Genomic DNA, 22,944 nt, shown 5'->3' with positions numbered 1-22,944 from the left:
AATACAAAATAGAAAAAGTATTGAAAACAAAAACTCTTAAAGGAAAAAAGTATTCTTTGGTGAAATATAAAGGATATGATGATAAATTTAATGAATGGATTTTATCTAGTAAAATTAAAAGAATAAATGAATAAAGATTTATTTATATTTGAACCGCATAATATGTTAATAACTGGAGTAAGAAACTGTGGTAAAACACATTTCATATTAGATTTGTTAGAAACTATTTATAAGAATCATTTTGATAATATAATATTATTCTGCCCTACTTATGAAGTGAATAAAACATATAATAGAGATATAGTTAAAATAAAGAAGTTTATTATATTAGATCCTAAAACAGTAAAAGAAAATTTAGATAATTGTATTAAAATAGCAATTGATACTTATAAAGGATCAAATACATTATTCATTGTAGATGATTGCGCTAATTAACATGATTAGAAAGTGAGTTATGTTATTTAGCTTTCTCTGAGAGACATTTTGGGATAACAACATGGGTTTTAAATCAAAAATATAATTCAATTGTTAAAGACTTTAGGGAGAATATAAGATTTATAGTTTTATTCTACAATAAAGATAGAAAATCTATGCAACAATCATTGGAAGAAAATCAAATTATACCTACTGAATTACATGATGAATATATGAATAAATTAAAGAATAATAAAGGTTCAAAATTATTACTGAGGCTTCAATTTCCATATGAATATAAATTTATAAAATAACTATTTATATATCTATCCATCTAATACGTATTAAATACGTATTAAATACATTAATACTTAAAACCCCCTTTTTAAAATAAATATTATTCATACAATTTTCAACCAATTTATTTAAAAACCCTTTTTTTATTTACTATTATTTTATACAATTTTCAACCAATATTATTTTTGTGTTAAATACAATTAATATTTTAATCACTTTCACTATCATACCCCATCAATTTTTTCAAAATCTCTACCGAATTTTCTTCTTCAAATTCTTTATTATTTTTATACTTATTCTTCACCCTTTTTACCGCATCATCAATAGTTGTTTCATTGTTATGCTTATTCATCCAATCAAATTTATCATCATTTTTTACTTTATGTTTCATAGAATCTTTAATATCAATATGCTTATCTGTAACTATATTTTCATTGTCATCTTTCTTAGTGTTTGACTCCAACATTTCATTTACAATGTTTGATCCTAATATTTTTTTAGCAGCAGATAAATCTAATTTATCATTACTACGTTCCTTAGATAAATTCACCTAATGAATCTTTATATAAATCTTTACCATCTACTTTTTTATTTGAAACAAACTTTGTAACATAATTAAATGGGTGTTCTATAAATTCTCTTATACCGACACGATCTATTACATTAATAATATGTGAATTTGTATTCATATGATTATTCCAATTTGATGAAGCGTTTGATTCACCTTTACAATAATCACAATAATTTCTATTTTCACTAATATTTAATATTATTTCATTATTAGATGTAGAAGGTATTACATTATTAGATGTAGAAGGTATTGCATTATTAGATGTAGTAGGTATTACATTATTGGATGTAGAAGGTATTGTCGTGAAAGGTTCGATTCGACCAGAGGGGACAGATCCGAGAGAAAGAAGCAACACGTCTGGTTACTACGAAACCTTGGAAGTGACTGATTTTATTTCACATAGATGGAGAATAAACATAAACAAGATGTCATCCACAGTAAATATATAAACACAAACCAGATGAGCGGCTTAGTAACCGAACTTTCGAAACACTCCCGGCGGCGGGAAGAAAAAATAGGATGTATAATGCCTATGTGCTATTAGGAATACCTATGAGGTTAATAAGCCTACGTAAAAAATGAGAAATTAATCAATTTCCAATTTCATATCAGAATCACTAAATCTTCGATACATTAAGTTTGCATTACTCTTAATCTTCATTTAACACAAAACTGAGATTGCTTTGACATTAAACATTGACATTAAGCTTTGACGTTAAACTATGACATTGCGTTGTGTCTCAACTAAAATATAGGTGTATACATGATAACTAGGATATTGTATAGCATTATTATGAGATAACAGATTACAATATTGATTGACGTATTCTTGAAATTAAAAACATGTGAATATCAGAAATAAAAAGAACATTTACTCCGATATATATTCAGGTATATAATAGAAAGGAAATTACATAGTATTTCAACATTAATACAATTTGTGCTTGAATGTATACATACATGATTTTCACTGTTAAGATTCAACTTACATTTCAATTAACATTAAATTTTACATATATACTATGGTGATCGTCATTTACACATTTTAATAATTGAAAAACATAGAAGAACATGTTCTTAACATTATAAATCTTCAAAAATGAAATTAACTCATATTAAGAAACATTATGAACATAAGTTTGAATTATACTCTGATTAGGCTGAACCTGTGCATTAGTCGACCAGTTTGTCACACCAGTTTTTTATTTTATTTCTAGCGTTCAATGCTGCATTTCGTTTTATTTTCATTGGGGGTTGAATATTACTAATTAGAGGCGATGATTCATCATTCATTTTCTCGCCACTATCAGAATTGATTTCTAAGGGGTATAATTTTTTAAGGGGTCTATTCGTAATCCCGCTTTTAGTACGAATTACCGCGGATCTCACAAGACCGTCGTAGCCCTTGTTCAGACCTTCAATGATAGCGAGTTGCCAAAAGATTCTCTTTTTTGAGTCATCATGAACGATCACTATATCGCCTATTTTGACATGATTTTCCGTAATGCCACCCCGCTTTAGCGTCTGACAGTGGTTTTCCCTTAAGGTTGGCAAATATTCATTTCGCCACCGTATCCAGTAATCTTGGAAAAGACTGTCTAAGTATTTCATGCGTTTCTTCGCGTCGGAGAAACCGATGGGCGGTAAGTTAAAATTCGGATCAATTAGTTCGTTTTCTTCAACTACCGGTTGAGGTAACAGAGTAATCATTCTCCCACAAATTAAATGTGATGGAGTTAAGGGAATGATCTCATCGTCATCATTTGTCATGTACGTTAGAGGACGATCGTTTATTGTAGCCTCTATTTCAGTAATTAGAGTCGACAATTCGTCCAAGGTAATACACGCTCGACCAACTACTTTTTTCAAAGTGTTTTTTGTTATACCGACTAATCTTTCATAAAATCCGCCAAACCATGGCGCGCGTTTCGGTATAAATGTCCAAGTAACAAGTTTGTTAGACAGAAAGTTTCTGACTTTTGTTGATTTGAATATTTCTTTGATATCGTTTTCTGCAGACAAAAATGTTGAACCATTATCAGAGATCAATTGACTTGGCAACGACCTCCTGCTGGCAAATCTGCGAAATGCTCTCATAAAGGAAGCAGGCGTCAGATCAGTGACTATTTCCAGATGTATTGCCCTGGAAACGGCGCATGTAAATAGACATATGTATGCCTTGTTCTGTTTTGAGTGTTTCGTGCGATAATATAAATGGCCAGTGAAATCAACGCCTGTGATGGTAAAGGGTGGAGCTTCTTTTAGTCTACAGGCAGGTAACGGAGGCGTGATTGGCGCACGATATGATTTACCATCATGTCTAATGCAAACTGAGCATTTTCTAATAATTGGGCTAACTATTTGCCTAATTCTTGGTATCCAATATGATTGACGTATGTAACACAAAGTTGATTGTAACCCACTGTGTAGAACCATTTTATGGGCGTCACTAATTACTAATTTTGTGTATGGGTGCTTCGATGGCAATAATATTGGGTACTTAGCGTTGTAGTTAAGATTCGCGTTTTGAAAACGACCGCCACATCTAATTAAACCCTCTTTATCAGTGAATAGGTTTAATTGTTTAGTCAATTGGGTACCTCGTCCCCCTTTCTGAATACATTTAATTTCATTTGAAAATTCGTCATCTTGCAAAGAGCGAACCCACGTAGTACGAGCCAAACGTATTTCTGGCACGGTAATATGATTATGTCTAGGTTGACATGTCTTCTTCATAATAGAAATAAAGCGTAGTACACATGCTGTGACTCGAAGTAATTTATGCAGCGAATTGAATTGCTCGACATCTATTACGTTTTGTATTCCAGACGGTTCTGATGGAGTTGCGGTGGTTGATAGAACTGAGATAGAATTAGTACTAGCTAATTCTGCACACTGTTGAGAGTGCGATTCAGAATTATTTACTGAACAATATAGTACAGTTGAATTATTCAATCGATCAATTGGCCAATCGCCATTAGGCAGCCAAGTTGGTCCAAACCACCATAATCTACTATTATCCAAGTCTTGGGTATTGATGCCCCGAGTCAAGAGATCAGCAGGGTTGTCCTTTGTAGGACAATAATTGATTATGTCAAATTTGACAGACCGAATTTCACGGACTCTGTTTTCGACGAATGTGGGTAATTTCTTCTCACTCCGAATCCAATGTATTGTGATCTGACTATCGGACCAAAGAACACATTTTGTTAAACTTAAATTTGACTTGTCGAATGCATCACGGATAAATTTCGCGAGCCGTGCAGCGATCAGTGCTGCCAATAATTCAAGTCTAGGGATAGTAACCTCTTTTAATGGTTTAACCCGTGATTTTGCCATAATGATTGAAGTCGATTTGTCAGTTTTCAGATAAGCTACAGCCCCATAAGCATTGGGACTGGCATCAGCAAAAATGTGTAGTTCACATTCACTAGTCGGTTGACCAAAATATGGTCTTTGTATAGCTGTATGTTGACAGGCGTATAACTGCTGATGTATTTCAAACCAGAGTGATGATAATTCATCAGATAAGGGTTCATCCCAAGTTTGTTTAGATTGCCACAATTTCTGGATAAACATTTTAGCTTGAATATGCACAGGCGAGAGGAGACCAAGGGGGTGAAATAGTGACGCTGTTACGCTCACAACTTCCCGCTTAGATACCACAGACTGAGTGCACATAGCTGGGTCTTTTATGGCCTTTGAAAACTGAAGAGTATCACTAATCGTATCCCATTGTAACCCTACGACATTGACGATTTCATCATTCTCACCCATTGCCTGTTGTTTTATCAACGATCTTAGTTCTGGGTCGTTTGTAGCCCATGATCTCAAAATAAATCCACCCCTGCTCATAGTATTCGTGGCTTCTTCAAAATATTCAATTGCTTTTTTAGCGTTATGAGAGCCACTGAGAACGTTATCGACGTATATGTTTGATTGCATATCGATTGAGATTTCTGTATTTTCGGACTGTAGATGCGTTTTCACTACAGAATTTAAGATGAATGGTGAGCTAGTGGACCCGAAAAGTACTGATTTGAAACGATAGACCTTGAAGGGACTATCGGGATCCGTAGGATCTGATAGCCATAGAAATTTTGTGAAATTTCTATCGTTTTCACCGAGTTTTACATTTAAAAATGCCTTTTCAATATCACTTGTAAATGCGACGTTATTCGTGCGAAAGCGGATTAATATCTGCACAAGATCATTTATTAATGAAGGACCGCTTTCCAGACAGTCGTTCAAACTAGGATTATCCCCTTGTTTACAACTACAATCATAAACAATTCTAATCGGTGTTGTGATTGATTCCTTTTTAACCGAGTGGTGCGGTATGTAATGGCCCTGGCTCTTGTCATCATTTTCTACTATCTCAATAAATTCGCGTGAAAGTTGCTCTGCTATTATCGCATTATATTTCTGCCTCAGTTCTGGAGACAAGCGTTTAACCATAGATCTAGTTCTAGCGGTACAAATATCAAAATTGGTAGGGAGCGGTGGATAATCTTCTTTCCAAGGTAAATTCGCTATATATTTACCACTGGTATCGCGTTTAAGGTAATTGTCTCGATACGTTTCAAAATTCATTGTTTCAGATTTAATCGTTTCCTTGATGCCAATTACTTCAAGATCCCAGTAGTTAGATAATTTTGAGAATTCATCGTTTGAATGTATAGTATTCAAAAGACAGGTAGTATGGAGTACCGATGTATTCGCATTCAAATTGATGGGTCCTGATAGAAGGAACCCGAGTTTGGAACTGACAGCTGTCGGGCCAGCTCCTCTAACCACTTCATTCTCTACGATCGACCAGTAATAATCAGCACCGATTAATAGATTAATTTCATAATTGCTGGTGTTGACGTACGGTGCTAATGGTAAATTTCGAAGGTACGGGTGATTTGTCACAGCAAGTTTTACATTGTTCTGAATTGGTGGACATATTTCCGGTACAACTAATGCACGTAAACCAATTTCGCCTTTACGCGTACGAAGTTTTAAATCTATACTCCGTAGAGTACGTGCCCCAGGCGAATTGTCACCAAAGGTGGAAATATTTACATCTTGCTTTTCAAATTTGTCCAATCGGACACCTAATTCATTTACCGACTTTTTAGTGATGAATGAGCACTGCGCTCCTTCGTCAAACAAGATATTTACCGTGGTCGAATTCGAACCATAATTTATTTGACCAATAGCCGATTTCAAGAGAACAGGACTTGAAGTTGGAGCTATATTGACATGAATATTTTTTGATTCAATATGCGTATCAGTATTTCGATCTATATGAATAGCAGTGTGGTGTTTGCCTTTGCAAACCTTACAACGATATTTCGATTGGCAAGCTGTTACCATGTGATTGCCAAAACAGTTATAACACTTACGATTTGCCTTTATGATGTCTTGTCGCTTTTTTGGGTTAACGATTATATCGCATGAGAACGCCGTATGTGGACCCTTGCAGAACGCGCAACTGTTGTTTTTCGAGGCCGGATTTTTCCTCGTTTTAGTGCTTATATGAAGAGCGGATAATTTTTCATTATCGAAGTTGACGCAGCTCGCTCCTGCCTGTGTAGCTTGTATTTCCTTTCGGATCGCGTCGCGTAGTTCTTTAAGTGTCCAGGCGCGGTCTCCGTGCTCCCGTGAAATTTGTGTTCTGACGGGACTCGGTAGCTTATCGAAGACTACCGGAACGAGTATGTCACCGAACGCATCTTCCGATTTCCCGAGCGCGCGCAATCCTCGAATATATGTTTCCAAAGAATCGTAAAATTCGCGTAGACTCTCGTGATCCTGCGGTGGCTGCAAATCTAATAAAGCTCTGATGTACGCGTTCACGATCTTGTGAGGTTGACCGTATCTTTCTACTAAGATCGTCAGAGCTTCTTTGTAGTTAGCGCTAGTTATTTGCAGACCTTCTATGGTACGCGCTGCTTCGTCAGTGAGTTGTGCGACCAAATATTGAAACTTCTGGATATCGTCCAAATGCGGATCGCTATCGACGGCTGAGATGAAATTATCGTAGAAAGTAGACCATTTCAAAATGTCACCATCGAAATTTGGGAGAGCCAATTTTGGTAGATTGACTTTTTTACTGCCGGTTGAGGTAGTACTGCTTCGATTGATGGTACTTACAGATTCGTTTAGCGATTGTGGTTTTGGTATCTTCGCTAGTAGATTATCCAAGTTCAGTTTGAATCGACCGAGTTTGATTTGTATCTCAGTGAGATAATCATCTGATTCAACTATAGTGTTAGTTAACTCGGTTTCATCAACGATTTCATCCATTAATTGTTGGTCTAATTGTCGTAAATATTCGAATTTTGTGAACAGCGCGTCGATTAAAGTGGAGAACGGTTGAACAGTTTCCAGAGTTCTTGAACTTTCATCGACGAGTAGAATCTCTGCTAGTTTTTCTTCCGTTTTTCCGAAAATCTTCGTCATTTGGCCCCGTTGGGCCCTTCTGATTGCCGTTAGCCTTCCTTCTGACCCCATCCTGGTCACGGCACCAAAATGTCGTGAAAGGTTCGATTCGACCAGAGGGGACAGATCCGAGAGAAAGAAGCAACACGTCTGGTTACTACGAAACCTTGGAAGTGACTGATTTTATTTCACATAGATGGAGAATAAACATAAACAAGATGTCATCCACAGTAAATATATAAACACAAACCAGATGAGCGGCTTAGTAACCGAACTTTCGAAACAGGTATTGCATTATTAGATGTAGAAGCTATTACATTATTAGATGTAGAAGGTATTACATTATTATTATCAATTACATTACTTGAATTATCAACAACACTACTTTTATTATTATCGATTTCTATTAGTTTAGTTTTATAAATTTAGAAAATAGGATCAAATATCAAAGCTATATTACAAGGTATTACATAATATAAACCATCATTATTTTCATGTGTATCGATGTATGGAATATGTTTATAAACTTTACCTCCTTCCATTTATTATATAAATTTTTATTTAAGTTAAAATTCTAATACATAACACTATTTAATTGAGAATTTACAATATTTAATTGCGCGTCAGATATAATATAAATGTGATTTTTAATTTAAAATTTTTGATTCCTTAATTCTTTGTCATGAATAATTGTATTCCATCTTTAGTGTTCTGTAGTTTTTTTCCAGAACCATGTAATGAATTATCCTCTGTTGTTCTAAAATCTAACCATAATGCATATATTACCGGTATAATAATCAATTTGATTAATATTACAATTTTCAGATGATTTCACTTTTTCATTCATAAAATGTTTTCTAATTTCTGGCCATTGATCTATCATTCTCATTCCTTGACAAAATATTTTATTTGCTATTCCTTCGATAGTTATTTCTACTTTTGTTATTTCAGGATTATAATAATTATCAACCTGTATTGCACCATTAGTATATGTTGCAATTGTAAAAAATATTAATATACCTTTAATAGATCTTCTTGGGAAGTTAATATTCTCATTAATAATTTCATCATTTGCATTAATAGTTACAGTTTTAAATTTATCAATATAATCATATAATAATGAAAATCCTTGATTGTATTTAGTTTGAATTATACTTGAAATATTTTCATTAGTTACTGTGTCATACTCTAAACATATATTCGATAATTTATAACCCATATCTTTAACAACGCTAGATAATACAATTTCATTTACAGGAGCAAATGTTATTTCTAATATAATATCTTCTTGAATTGCATATTTATATAAAGGTGCATTATTATTTATCAATTCAAAGCCTAATGGAATTTTATATTTGCTTCCATATATACTTTTTATCAATTTATCTATATCATTAGTTAATATTGCATTATGCGCTTCTGATCTTAATTTATTTTGGTTTTCTGATTGGATGCCTTGAAATATCATACTATTTCTATTTTCTTTAAATCTTTATAATGCATAAATAAATTATAATCATTTAATGAGAAAACTGTTTCTGGGCCAATCTTTATTGTTAATTTTTTAATCAAATATCTTCCAACATTATCAACAACATAATTATTATTACCGATTACTTTTATATCGGCTGATAAATAAATACTATTTGGAACATAAAAAGTATTTTGTGTTAATCGAGGAATTCTAACATATAAAGTTTCATCAGGATTAATATTTGAAGGGTTATGAGTAATTATATGATGTGATCTTTCTACTTTAATAGCATTAGATATTCTATGATTCTTAGAAGGATTGATATAACTCCCACTCATTTATTTAACAAAAAAATTAATTATTCATTTTTTATCATGTTTACTAACCCAAAAATAATAGCACTTACAACTGTAATTAAAAATAAAATAATATGTTCAGCAGCAGAGTTAATAATGTTTCCTGCAGATTTCAATATAAAACCAACAATTGATGCAATAACTCCTGGCAATGCTGCAGCAGATTTTTTAGATAGTTCCCATAAATATTTTGCTAATTTCTTTAAACCATCCTTAACTTTATCTTGTATAGAATTATTATCATTCGGGGGTTTATCCGGTTTATTGGGAGTAGGAGTAGAATTCAAAGAATTTGATATTGCTAAACCAATTGTTGTAAATAACATAGTTACAGCTGTTAGAATTGAAAGAATTGTTATTCCTTCTAATTTAAATAATAACTTTATTCTATCTTTTAATGATATTTCAGAATTTGGTTTTATCAACAAATTTTTAAATAATAACTTTTAATCTATTAATATTATAATCATATGATTTTAATAATAATTTAATTTCTTCTTTCTGTACTTCTAAATTATCTTTTAAATTATTAATTTCTTTTTCTAAACGTAATTCTTTTTGCCTATATTCTATTTCATCAATTACTTGATGATCTAAATCAGACTTTAGTTGTTCTATTTCTTTATTTGCATTAGTTAATTCTTTCTCCAAATACATAATTTTTTGATCTCTTATACTTTTATTATGTGCAATTTTATCAGCTTCATTTCTTATACTAATAATTTCTCTAATTGCTTCATCAGAAAATATATCTGAATCTTCTAATTGTTGATCTGTTGCATCAATTAATCCATTCGGTAAAAGTTTTTCAATTGGAACTTTATTTGATTTAAGTTTACTAGTTTTGGAAGTTATATTCTGTTCAGAAGTTGTTTCTGTTTCTGATTTCTTTTTGATTATTTCAAATAATTCATTAATTCTTTGTTTAAATACGTCTATATCATTACCAGTTAATTCTTGTTTTATAACATCAGTTATTACATTACTATTACTAATTCTTTTAATTCTATCTGGATCTAAATTACTCAAAGTTGATTTTGTTAATATTTTGTTTTGTTTTTTATAAGAGATATCAATATAATAATCATCTTTCAAATGATAATACCATTTACCATTATCTAAAAATTTTAATTGATCTGCTAAAGGTCCAACGTCTTCATCATTTATGTTAAGTTTAGAATTTTCAATTATACGTTCTAATTTGGGTATTTTGTTTAAATTATCTAAATCTTGTTTTACTAAATCTGGGTCTAAATTTTCAGGATTTAATTGTGATTCTGCATTTTTAATATAATCAGGCATATTTAAATTATTATTATATTCTGGCTCATTACCGTCATTAAAACTTGTTTCATCAAAATTAGGTTGTTGTTCATCAGTTATGCCAGGTTCATCAAAATTATCCATTCCAATATCTTCTCCACCTTCTACATCCATTTACATAATAAAAAAATTAAAATTTAAAATATAATATTCCTCCGATTACAATTCCTATACAAGTTATAGCTAATTTAGTATTTTCATGGGATTTATTATCATCATTTAGTTTAATTATATCATGTTGAATATTATCAGTTTTTATATCTTCTGATGTATTGTAATCTTTTATTTTAGAATCATTATTTAATTTAATATTCTTAGTTTTAGTTTCTGTTGATTGAATGTGTTTTTTATTTTTTTCACCTTCCATTAATTTTGGAGCAGTAATAATCTTTTTATTTATATCATTTAATCCAAATGAATTATTTATTGTTGCAGTTTTAATTAGATTATTATAACCAATTATATTTCCCATCTTTAATACTAAATCATTAGAAATAATTAATAGATTAGGGCCTATACAATAATTTAATCTAATATGTGATTTATCTAAATAATTTTGATATCTTACAATGTTTTCTGGAATCGATCTATTTTTATCATTATGAATGGAATCTTCAAATAATACTTTTAATTGTTTCTGTGTATCAAATGATGTATTTAAATTTCCAATTATTGGGGATCTTGTTTCAACCTGTGATCCTAGAATACATATCAAATAAGTTCTAATAGATTGATTTATTCTTTGTATACCTGATTTTGTAAAACCTTCATTATTTTCTAAAATGAAATAAACCCAAGCATTATTGTTTTCTTGTTTTAAATGATCATAAAATTTCGGTAATTTATTGAAATTTAATGTTTCTAAATCCTTTGTTTCTATTTTACCATAACCTAATTTATTATTATAGATATTATAAAAGCTATTAGATGGTATGGGAAGTGTACAATATTGTAAAATATTTTCAGGGCAAGGAAGTGATCTTATTGTTCCAATTTTTGTTCTAAAATTAGAATTATTTATATCTATATTAAATTCATTGCAAATTTTATAAAACTTTGATAAATTAATAATATTATCTAATTCTTTAAAATATCTAGATCCTGGTAAAGCACACTCTAATTCATTTAATATTATTCTGATTTGAAAGTATGTATGAAATCTAAATAAACTTTGAATTAATTTATATTTAAAATTATTCAAATGATCATTCCAACTTATTCCACATCCTGTTGTAGCGCAATAAACAGCAAAATTTAATTGGTTCTGCCAATACTTCATATTAGATTTTAATAACTATTGTTTTTCATCTTTCAATTTTTTAAAATTATTTAAATATACATGAAATATATTTTCCATCTTTGCATTAAAATTATAAGTTTCAGTAACATAAATTTCTAAATTAGTTAATGAATCTAAAACTTCATTTCTATATGTAATATCTTTATTAAAATCTATTGCAGGAATATTATATTTAATTGATTTATTATATTGGAAAGCTTTTGGAAAACTATCTGCCATTTATATAATTAAAAAATTAATAATTAACTAATTCTTTTAATAATTTATCTTGTTCTTCAACAGTTATATGGCCATTTAAACTTATTATATAATCTAGTGTATTTTTTAATTTATTGATTTCTTTAATATTAGTTTTAATTTTTTCTTTATTACTTTTTATATTTAATTTTGAACTTATACCAGTTAAAACACTTGAACTTAATCCTAGTACGCCAATTGATATAGCTAAAGGTGTTAATGGACTGAATATTGCTAAAAATGTTATTACAGACCTAATTGTAACCGAACCACTTATAATCAAATAATATATAATTTTAGATTTTAAATATTTTTTCTTTTTAACTTTTAAATCATTTTCAAATTCTAATATTTGTTTTTCTAAATATATTTTTAATTTAGTTTTATTTATATCATGAGGAATAATATCAATATTATCATCCATTTATTTAGCAAAAAAAATTACTAATTAGTAAATCTATATGCTACAAATATAACGATCACAGTTCCACCTAAAATCCATATTATTTCATATTTCTTTTGTTCTTTACTTGGGGTATAATAATCTGATAATTTAGGTTTGTATAGATGTAATTTTTCTTTATTAGTTACTGCGTTATATAAACTCATTGCATCATCGACTGATTGAAAATCTCTATGTGAAATCTTCTGATCATATAATTCCTTGTTAATATAATCCATATAGTTTTGCCTCTTTTCTCTATATTCTTCTGCTGCTTTATTGTATTTTTCTAATGCTAAGTTACGTCTTCTTTGTTCTCCTAATGAACTATTTTTATCAATATGCTTAAATAAATAACCACCACCAGTAAATGCTAAAGCGTTAACAATTGCCGATCCTACAATAGTTATAATTGCAGAAGCCATTTATTTAGTAAAATAATTACGCATTTATATGGGAGGAATATATTTTTGTTTTTCCAAATAATCAATAGTTAAATTAGATAAAGTAACTGCTAATGTTAATTTCAAGATATCATTTATATCAAATCTATCAACATTAACACTTCCCATTTTGAATACTTTTTTTAATACCATTGAATAACCAAAAGTTCCAACTGATAGTAATGCTCCATTATATAATCCAGTTATTATCCACTTATTATCACTTATTTATTTATCAAAAAAATTACTATCATCAAAATATTTAGTTATCTTATTTATAATTATTTCAACATTTATTTCATTACTAGTTTCAGGATTATCATATATTTTGGTTAATATGTTTTTAATATCATCTATGATAAAATCTTCATCTAATTCATAAAATCTTAAAGATTCTCTAATTAAATCAGTAATCTTTTCTACATTTGAAGTTTCTTTATCTATTGTTTTTTCATACTCAAATGTTGTTTCATCAGAAAATGCAATATTTTTAATATGTGTAATTACATCATTAATGTTAAATTTCATTTCTTTCTCATGTTTAAAATCAAACCCAAAACATATACTCGGTCCAACAGTTATATTCATTTATATAATGAAAAAATTACTCTCTACATCTTATAACTAATTCATATATCACAGGAAAGTTATTTAAATCAATTAAATATCCATTATGATTTCTTATTTCTAATTTGAAATTATTGAAATGTGGAATGCAAGGTTTAAAATCACATTCTGTTAAATTATAATTTATTTCAGTTCCAAATTGTTTAACATTTTTTAATGGTAAAATATTTAGTATACTAGAATTGCAAGTTTTATCTTTAGTTGCTTCAAATGTTTTTGTAGGATCAATTAAATTGCAATAAATATAGAAATGTGTGTAAGGTATTATATTTGGTGTAGTATCAACATTTGAATTAAGTTTATCTGGTGTAATTCCTAACAGTTTAGCTACAGGTTTTTTAACTGAAAATTGATATTTTTCATTATGAGCTAACCTTATCTTCATTTTATTAGAATTATCACTTTTCAAAAATCTAACGTTAAAGCCAGCATCACTACCTAATTTGATCCGAGCTTTTTTATTAATTTCTTGCGTTAATGATTCTAAATTATATAATCCTGGTTTTAAAAATAGATAATTCCATATATTCTTACTCCTGATTGAAATAAATAAATGTTCAAGACTTTTATCCGATACATTGTAAAAAGAATTACATAAACTTATATTAACTAATTTTAAATCAACACAATTCTTAAATTCTCTATCTAATTGAACTAGTAAATTATGTGATTTATAATTTGTAAGTTTTCTAGAATCAACAAATATTCTGTATTCTTTTAATTCTACCATTTATTTTACATATTTTCTTATTCGAAATCTATTTCATGGCGCCCTTTTTCATTCTTACCTTTGTATACGAAATAGAAATCTCCAGAACATAATTCTTCTAGATCTTCACTTGATAATCTATGAAATATATCTGGTAAATATGTTCTGAATTTATATGTATTTCCTTTTAATCCTTCATATTCTAAGTGTATAACTAATTTATCTCCATATTTGTTAGTAACTGTATCAATATTTGTAATTAGATATTTCTTATGGATTATTAATTCTTTTAACTTCCTAAATTTATAATCTACTGATTTGACATTTGAAGTATCTTTTATTCTATCTAAAAATAATTTGTTGTTCTCACTGTGCGATTGTTTACTCTCCATTTATAATACATATTTTTATTAAAATTTGATTAAAAAGTATGAATTCCATCATCTAAAATATATCTTTTATCATCAAATGGGTTTAGACTTATCTTTTCAATTTCTTCAATAAACATTTCATGATCTTCAGATCTTAAACATCTCATCTTATGTTTTCTAACTTCTTCATTGAATATACAATTGATGTAATCTTTGAAATGAATATTCTTTTCTACTACACTTTTGGTTATTCCTTTTAACTTTTTAGCTTCATGTTCTTTAGTTTTATATGAATACATTTTAGATCTAATACCAATGAATTCAATCATTTCTTCACCACCTAATTTATCTTTGAATTTACCAGGAACTTTTTTATTATCATTGCTAAACAATTCATGATTTTTAGGATAATTACTGAAATCAAAATGATGTTTGAATGTTTTTAAATCATCTGTTATGTTATTAGTTTTTATCTTTAATATGTAACTGTCAGTATCAAAATATAAGATTTCTATATGTTTTTCTCCAAAAAGTGGTTGTAATACATTATAATAGAATTCATACATTAGTAATTTTGATAATTCTAAAACTGATGCTCCAACATAGATTGGTTTATTAAATTTCATTGATGTTCTTCTCATTTTAACTGCGGCTAAATTTTCATCAAATATTCTGTTACCTAAAAACTTAGGATATGATTGTAAATGCCTTATCCTTTTGCCATTACTTACTAACTCAATATGATTTCTATTTCTAATATTTTCACAAGTCTTACCATAGAATGCATTATTCATTAACTTGAAGAAATCTTGCTCGAAATCAGTTTTAGCTTCAGTTCTCTGTTTGGTGTTAAAATCTATATATTTTTCTAACCACTTAGATTGACTAAATGAAATATAACTATGTACTTTTTTTAGGATCATTCCTTGTTTTAGATAAAACTTTAACATTCTATAATGTACTACATAATTATATTTATCTTCTTGAGTTACCATTAACTTTTATGTATGAATATGATTTTCGGGTTTAATTCTTTTTTGGTAATTTGATAATTCTTCATGAGTTACAGTTTTATGTTCTGGACAGTATGCTAGATTTCTAGATTTAAATTTAATATGTTCAGGATATTCTAAATCTACAACAAAGAAGTAACCAGTATCTGAATCATCTGCAATATCTAGGATTCTTTTCTTCCAATCAAATTTATCATTATTTTCATGTTGTGAAACTTCACTTATTTCAAATACTCCATAAGGTTGTGGTTCCATCATTGTCCAACCATACAAATTATTTGCATCTATATATAATAACTTATATCCAGGGTTATCATTTACATTGAAATATCTATCCCCTAATACACCTGAAACTCCTCCTCTTATAGATTTTTTAAATAATAATAATTGATCTATATTTGTTATCAAATCCATTTTTATATCTGTGAATTTTAATCCATAATCCCATGTTAATCCTGGACTTGAATAACAATGACAAGGACCAATATTAAAATATTTTTGGTTTACATCTCTAAACCTTTCGAATATATCGGTTAATAATAATACATCTGATTTTAGATATGAATCTACAAATTGCCCATGATTTTCTATTTTGAAATGATTCCAAATATTCAATGTTCTATTATAGACTTCATCTTTAACATATTCATTTTTTAATTCATCATAGAATTGTTCTTTCAATAATTCAGTTATGTTAAAATCATCATGATTTTTATAGAAAGAATATGGAATTGCGCCTTTATATCTCATTAATTGGAAATCATCATTATTTGGGTAGTGTTGCTTTAATATTTTTAATTCATCATCAACTAATGATTTTGATAAGTTATCTAATGAACTATTTAAAAATCTATAAATCTTAGGCAACCAAATTGGAATGATATATAATTCTCAGATGTTTTAGCTAACATTTTAAATTTATAAGTTGGTATTTTATCTTTTGATCTATTTGAATTTAATCTTTCTATTTCATTATTAATTTCTTCTATTTTATAACATAGCTGTTTGATAAATAAATGAGCATCATATTAATTTTCTTGTAAGCTTGTAAGTTACAATTCTCATGTGCAGCACCTCTAAACTTTCCATTCAAATGATCATGGTCTCTGACTTTTTTATCTTTATAATTAAATATCTTTTCACAATAATAACATTTACCTGTAAACACAAATTCTTCTTTATCTTCTTCTGTCATAATTATTTCTTTATTTGTATTCAATAATTTACTAAATCTTATTTCATATTCAATTAATAAGTCACAAAAATGATTAATAACGTTTTCATTTCTATAATGATAATATTCACTTTTAATTAGTTCTGGATAATCAGATTTTATATATAACCCGAAAGCAGCAGCTGATTGATGAATCTTTTTAATTGTATTTGTTTTTGGTGGTTCATCTGAAAAATCACTTTCATTAGAATTTAATTTCTTTCTTTTATAATATATTTCTTTTCTATCTTGATCAGTTAGTTCTTTATTTAATGATTCAAAATCTCCATATATTACAAATGGTACTTCATTTTTGTAATCATATTTTTTGCATTCTAATATTTTATCCTTTTCATTTGGTAAAACTAATTTACAATAATCATGATTTTCACATAATTGTTTATGATTTAATAATGCACTTTCAGTTCTGAATTTATGTAAACATCTTCTACGTAGATATATTCTATTATCAAAATCATTTTCTGATTTAAAAAATAAATCAATTCTTTTAATCCACATATAATGATTTTCATAATATAGTATATCTATAACATCATTTGAATCATAATCTTTTGATAGATATAAACGGTCTAATGTATAATGTTTTATATTGTTACCTTTTGTATTTGGTAATTTGATTAAATCAAATACATTTATCTTTATATTATTATCTCTTTCTATTTTTGGGATGTTTTTAATTCTAACAGGATACTTATCTATCTTATAATTATTTTCAAATGGTTTATAATGAGTTAATCTAAAACTATGTGTAATATCTTCTGTTGGATGTAAGCAACTTATAATTGTCCATAGAAAACATTTATCATCAAAATTTTGTACATTTATTACAGCATTAGTTTTAAATGGCAGTTTAATATATAACTCAATGCTTCAATATCTGGTTCTTTATAATATGATACATTATTTTCATCTATTGGTTTTGATTTAGTTAACTTATTATATTTTGTGTTATAAACATGTAAAGTCATAAATATTATTTCATCAAATATTAAACCAGATCCTTCAAAATATTTCTCTTCTATTTTAGTTTTTACTTCATTATAACATTTATCTAATTTATCATCTATATGTTGTTTAGATATAATATGTTGTGAATGAGAATTTATATTATATATTGGTTTATCTTCAGATTTTGTAAACTTTACTTTAGAAGATATACTAATTTTAGGATATTCAACATCAGTTATTATTTTTATAATATTTTTCATATTTTCTAAATGTTTTTTATTTTCTTCTAATGTTTTTCCTTTATGAAATTTAAACTCGATACCTGCTGGGCCAATATCACTTTTAAATGCTTCGGTTATCTCTATATCTTTTTTATTATCTAATGAATTAATATAATTTCTTACATCTTCCATGTATGGTCTTTTATTGTTTAATTTATTTCTTATTCTTTTAATTGTCTTATGTTTCTTATCGTTATCATTATCAAAATAATCTTCACCTAAAATATCATTATTCATATTTCTAATATGGCTTTTAGATTTTAAATGTTCTTTATAATATCTTTTATCACTGAATGATTGATTACATGTATCACATTTGTATGTTTCTTTTTCATTCTTTAATTCTTCTAATTTAGTTTCTAATATATCATCTTTATATTCTAGTTTCAATTTATTCTCTAAATGTGTTTTAGTTTTATTGTGTCTTGCTTTTTGGGATTTATCTATATTGATTTTACATGTTGAACAGTAGTACTTATTTGCTTCCATTTTAATACTAAATCTTTTATTAAAATTGATTTTAGAAGTTATTCATTTATATTTTATTCATATATATGAATATTTTAAGAGTAATAGGGGTTTAGTTGTTTCATATCAAAGGTTGAAGGGTCGAGTGAGCAAAAAATAAAAAATAAATTCGAGTGTGCGAGAATTTATTTTTTAACCTAAACCTAAGCCTAACTTAACCCTAACCCAAACAGTTTGATTTTTTCGCGTCAGTCAATCTGAGTCGGCCTGTGTTTTAGGCGGGACGCAGCAGATTATCTTGCTGTGTATGCAGCACCGCTGTCTCTACACACTAACCTACTACCCATGCTAACTCAGCGTATTCCCAAGAATACAGCATATTTGAATGGCGTAGTTTGTATAGATATATGTGATAACGGCTGGCATTACTGGTAATTTTCATTGCATGAAGAAAATCCCTCACCAGCAGCGCTTTCAAGAAATAAAATCTGGGCTGGCGACTGACAAACACCGCAGAGACCACCCTACCAATACTCTCCCTGTCAGTGTAAACCACGAACTGCGCAGTATCTATGGATTACTTACGAATGTATAAGTGCGCAAGCACCTGTGATGATAGTGATGGGGATAATATTTCATTACTGAGTAAAACCGATTTAGACAATTCACTGATATGGTGAGCCCTTCATGTGCCTCAAAACTTTCCATAATTCGTCACGATTTTTGTTTTGGACCAACAAGTAAAACAGGATAAACAATAGTCATAGCTAGGATCATGGATATAGGCAAATGAGGCGTGACAGACAACTTTTTATCAGATTATCAGTTCTATATCATTACAACATTATGGGACTATATCCATGGCAGTAGAGATACTACGGGTGTTTTCTGTGAACGGCAGAATTTTTACTAGCGACAATCCCTATATGGTCTTCAACCATAAAAACGAACAAATTATTCGTTATGTAGCTGGATATGTTGCATTTCAACTTAAAAACTTTACATAGGCTATAAATCAATTAAAAAGGAGAATTCTGTTATGGCGGCAAATAATGCAACAATTTTTACCTCTTGGAGAACTGAAGATATTTCGAGTGCATCAACATTTCTTGACTATACTAAACGACTAATTGATATTTGTAATCGTGGTGGACTTTTCTGTGTTAATGAGAGGGTTTAAAAATTTGAAAATAAACCCACTGCTTGTCACATAAAATTCAGTAAATCTGAAAGGAAACGTTAAAAAATCCTTAAAGATACTGTACTAAGTGACCGGCAATATTATTCTCGTGGAATTCCATATCAGCACCTTTAGTAGTGATCAATTGAAAAGATATATGCTGAAACAAGATTTGCTAGATACAAATTCGAAAGAAAGGATTCGTCAATTCACACATGTTTGTGAAACAGAAATTGAAACCAAAAACAGGTACAACAAAGAAGAAAAGCCTTCGAAAAATTTGAGTGCTTCCCATAACATAGTTTATAACAGGCTGAAATCAAATAATAAACATACTTAGTGATCATTTCTTCTCCGAATATCGATTTCGTCCATTACTGAGTAATCGTCGACTTGGCAGTTGCCATATCACAAGGCAAGAGTTGCTTTCGACCCAGCAACAAGCATTTTTCTGTCGTTACGCCAAAATTCGAGCGAGTTCGGGTTTTCATGTTTGCCTCCACAAGATCTCTGTTTGCTGAAATGAATCTCCAGCGGATCTTGGCTTAACTTCCCACTCAAAAAGAACTACACTTCAGGTTTAAGCACCAATTCTCAAGTCAGGCATACAAATGACTCAACTAAAATATAGAAAATTATATGTTGAAGTTGTTCATGTTGTAAATGTAAGTTATGTTTAAGTTTAAAGGCCGACAGTATATCACAGTGACTCATAAAAAAAACTTTTTTCGTATACGTTTGATATCATTTTGGTCATAGTAATCTTCTTAATTAGAATTCGCTGATTTTGTAGATGTTTTTTTATAAGAATTCCTCCAGTAATAATGGAGTTGAACATAAAATCTGTATTTTCAATTTATTCAATTTTTGTCCGATTTTGATGAAATTTTCACACATTGTTACTGATGAGGAGTTAAGATGATATATAAATTTTCAGTTTGATACAAATTTCAGGTCAAAAGTTTTCTAACCCCCAAAATTACGCACTAGAGAGCTGCAACTGTTTTGTTTATATAGGTTTATGACTACAGGTCACTGTGCTATCTGTGGTGAGGTGAATAACTCCTCCCAGCTTGTCATTCAAAGATTTGAAAATTTGAAGAATGCACTAAGTAAATTGCTAATTTATGCATGAAGGAGGGCTTAAACTAAATTTTAAGCCATAGATATGACTATATTACATGTTTACACATATTCCTGACAAAAAGGAGGGTCCAAACCGGTTAACTGACAGAGATATTAGGGAAATTCCAGTTTCAACAGCGGAGCTCTTGACTGCTCCATGGGTTCAGAGATACTGCCATGTCTGACAGATGATGGGCCTTTTATACTTTAAGTTTAAATACATCTCAAATAAATAACTCATTATTGGTGATTTGAAATCCTTCCAGTTTTTGCTTACTTTTGCTAGGCGACTCTCCTTTGCTTTTGTTAAATCATCACCAGACTATAGCCTCGCCAGTTCTCTAGGAATAGCAAGAAATCTTCTTCGAGCCACTGGAATTGACAAATTTCATATTTCTGATTTTAGATGAATATCAGAGCTTTAAACCTTTCTCACTGACAAACGCAAGTCATTGTATATAATTCTAAGCATTGAATTCCTAGTTTAATTGTGCCATCCAGAATTTTCCCAATTGTTCCTCATCATTCTCATCAGGTGCAGGCGGTGGTTCAGATATGAAATATATGATTCATCCACAATGATACAGGTTTTGGAGTGCAAAATGCTGGTCCTTCGCAATAGTTCAATGGCAGATGATGATTTATATGCCAGCAAAATACACCATTTAATGAGTACTGGTGCCATTTCATCGCCCGCTTATCCTTCAAATCACAGACTCTCACATCAATCCCTCAGCCACATTTAAAGTGTTTCTCGCATAGTCGACAAATGGAGCTTAGATTCTGTTGATGTCTCTCTCAAATAATGGAGCATCTCAAAATTTCGAGAGTTACTTCAATTAGAATAACTCGCGAAAGGGGGTAGGGGGTTAAGGCTGACTGCGGATTCATCACGACTGTCGAACTATCGATTTATTGTGGTGCAATAAAGATAACATTGCATTGAATTGCAGTTTCAAATATATTTATATTACAAGCAGTAGATTTAACTGTCTGTTGGTACTTTAGATATATTTGATTGATAAATCAAGTACAATGTCGTGGTGTAGTTTGGAAAAAAAACATCTGTTTGGTGATGCACCATCGCGAACAAAATATTTTAAATGAAAACCAGACAGTTCAACAGCTTGCAGCACTTTTTGTATCACCCAACATATCTGATTACTGTCAAAACTGACGCATGGATAATTGGTGATTACGCTATGGATTTCATTAAACAACCCATGAATCATGAATGCATGTGTTGCAACGGCTTCACAATTATTACCTCCATCTTCTTTGTAGTTATTCGAAAAAGTTACAAGTTCATTGTTCAAGTTGCCCAAGTCGCAAAATCTGGATAATTCGCCAGTTTCTGGGCTACGTAAACTAGACCATCTTTGATCTTAACTTCATCGCAGGCAGGTGACACAAATTTTTGGTAGTCTTTCATATCATGAAAATTCAATTCATTCTTCACTAGGTTGATGAGGCAAAAATTGATACCAGACACACTATTCGAAAGATGAGTATAATCCCTCAATGTCATGAGGCAAGTTAAGTAATGGCGATGATCGCAATAGTTCATTAGCAGATGACGATTTATATGCCAGCAAAATACGCCATTTAATGAGTACTGGTGCCACTTCATCGCCCGCTTATCCTTCAAATCAGACTCCCACATCAATCCCTCGGCCACATTTAAAGTGTTGCCCTCATAGTC

General features: G+C 29.5%; 2 protein-coding genes across 2 annotated transcripts; both read right to left on the bottom strand.

The window, feature by feature from the left end:
* Positions 1-2,455: 2,455 nt before the first annotated feature.
* LOC141904357 (uncharacterized) lies at positions 2,456-4,877 on the bottom strand. The gene has a single exon (XM_074792942.1). The coding sequence runs from the start codon at positions 4,859-4,861 to the stop codon at positions 2,456-2,458; it is 2,406 nt and encodes an 801-aa protein (XP_074649043.1). The 5' UTR covers positions 4,862-4,877.
* Positions 4,878-4,937: 60 nt separating this feature from the next.
* LOC141904356 (uncharacterized) lies at positions 4,938-7,969 on the bottom strand. The gene is made up of 2 exons (XM_074792941.1): positions 5,056-7,969; positions 4,938-4,990 (listed from the first exon to the last, which is right to left on the bottom strand). The coding sequence occupies exons 1-2, from the start codon at positions 7,781-7,783 to the stop codon at positions 4,938-4,940; spliced, it is 2,781 nt and encodes a 926-aa protein (XP_074649042.1). The 5' UTR covers positions 7,784-7,969.
* Between the last annotated feature and the right edge of the window lie 14,975 nt (positions 7,970-22,944).

This window comes from Tubulanus polymorphus, chromosome 4, assembly GCF_964204645.1.
Source record: "Tubulanus polymorphus chromosome 4, tnTubPoly1.2, whole genome shotgun sequence".
Taxonomy (NCBI): Eukaryota; Metazoa; Nemertea; class Palaeonemertea; order Tubulaniformes; family Tubulanidae; genus Tubulanus; species Tubulanus polymorphus.
The sequence above is the reverse complement of the archived record's forward strand: the minus strand, read 5'-3'. Positions and strand labels throughout refer to the sequence as shown.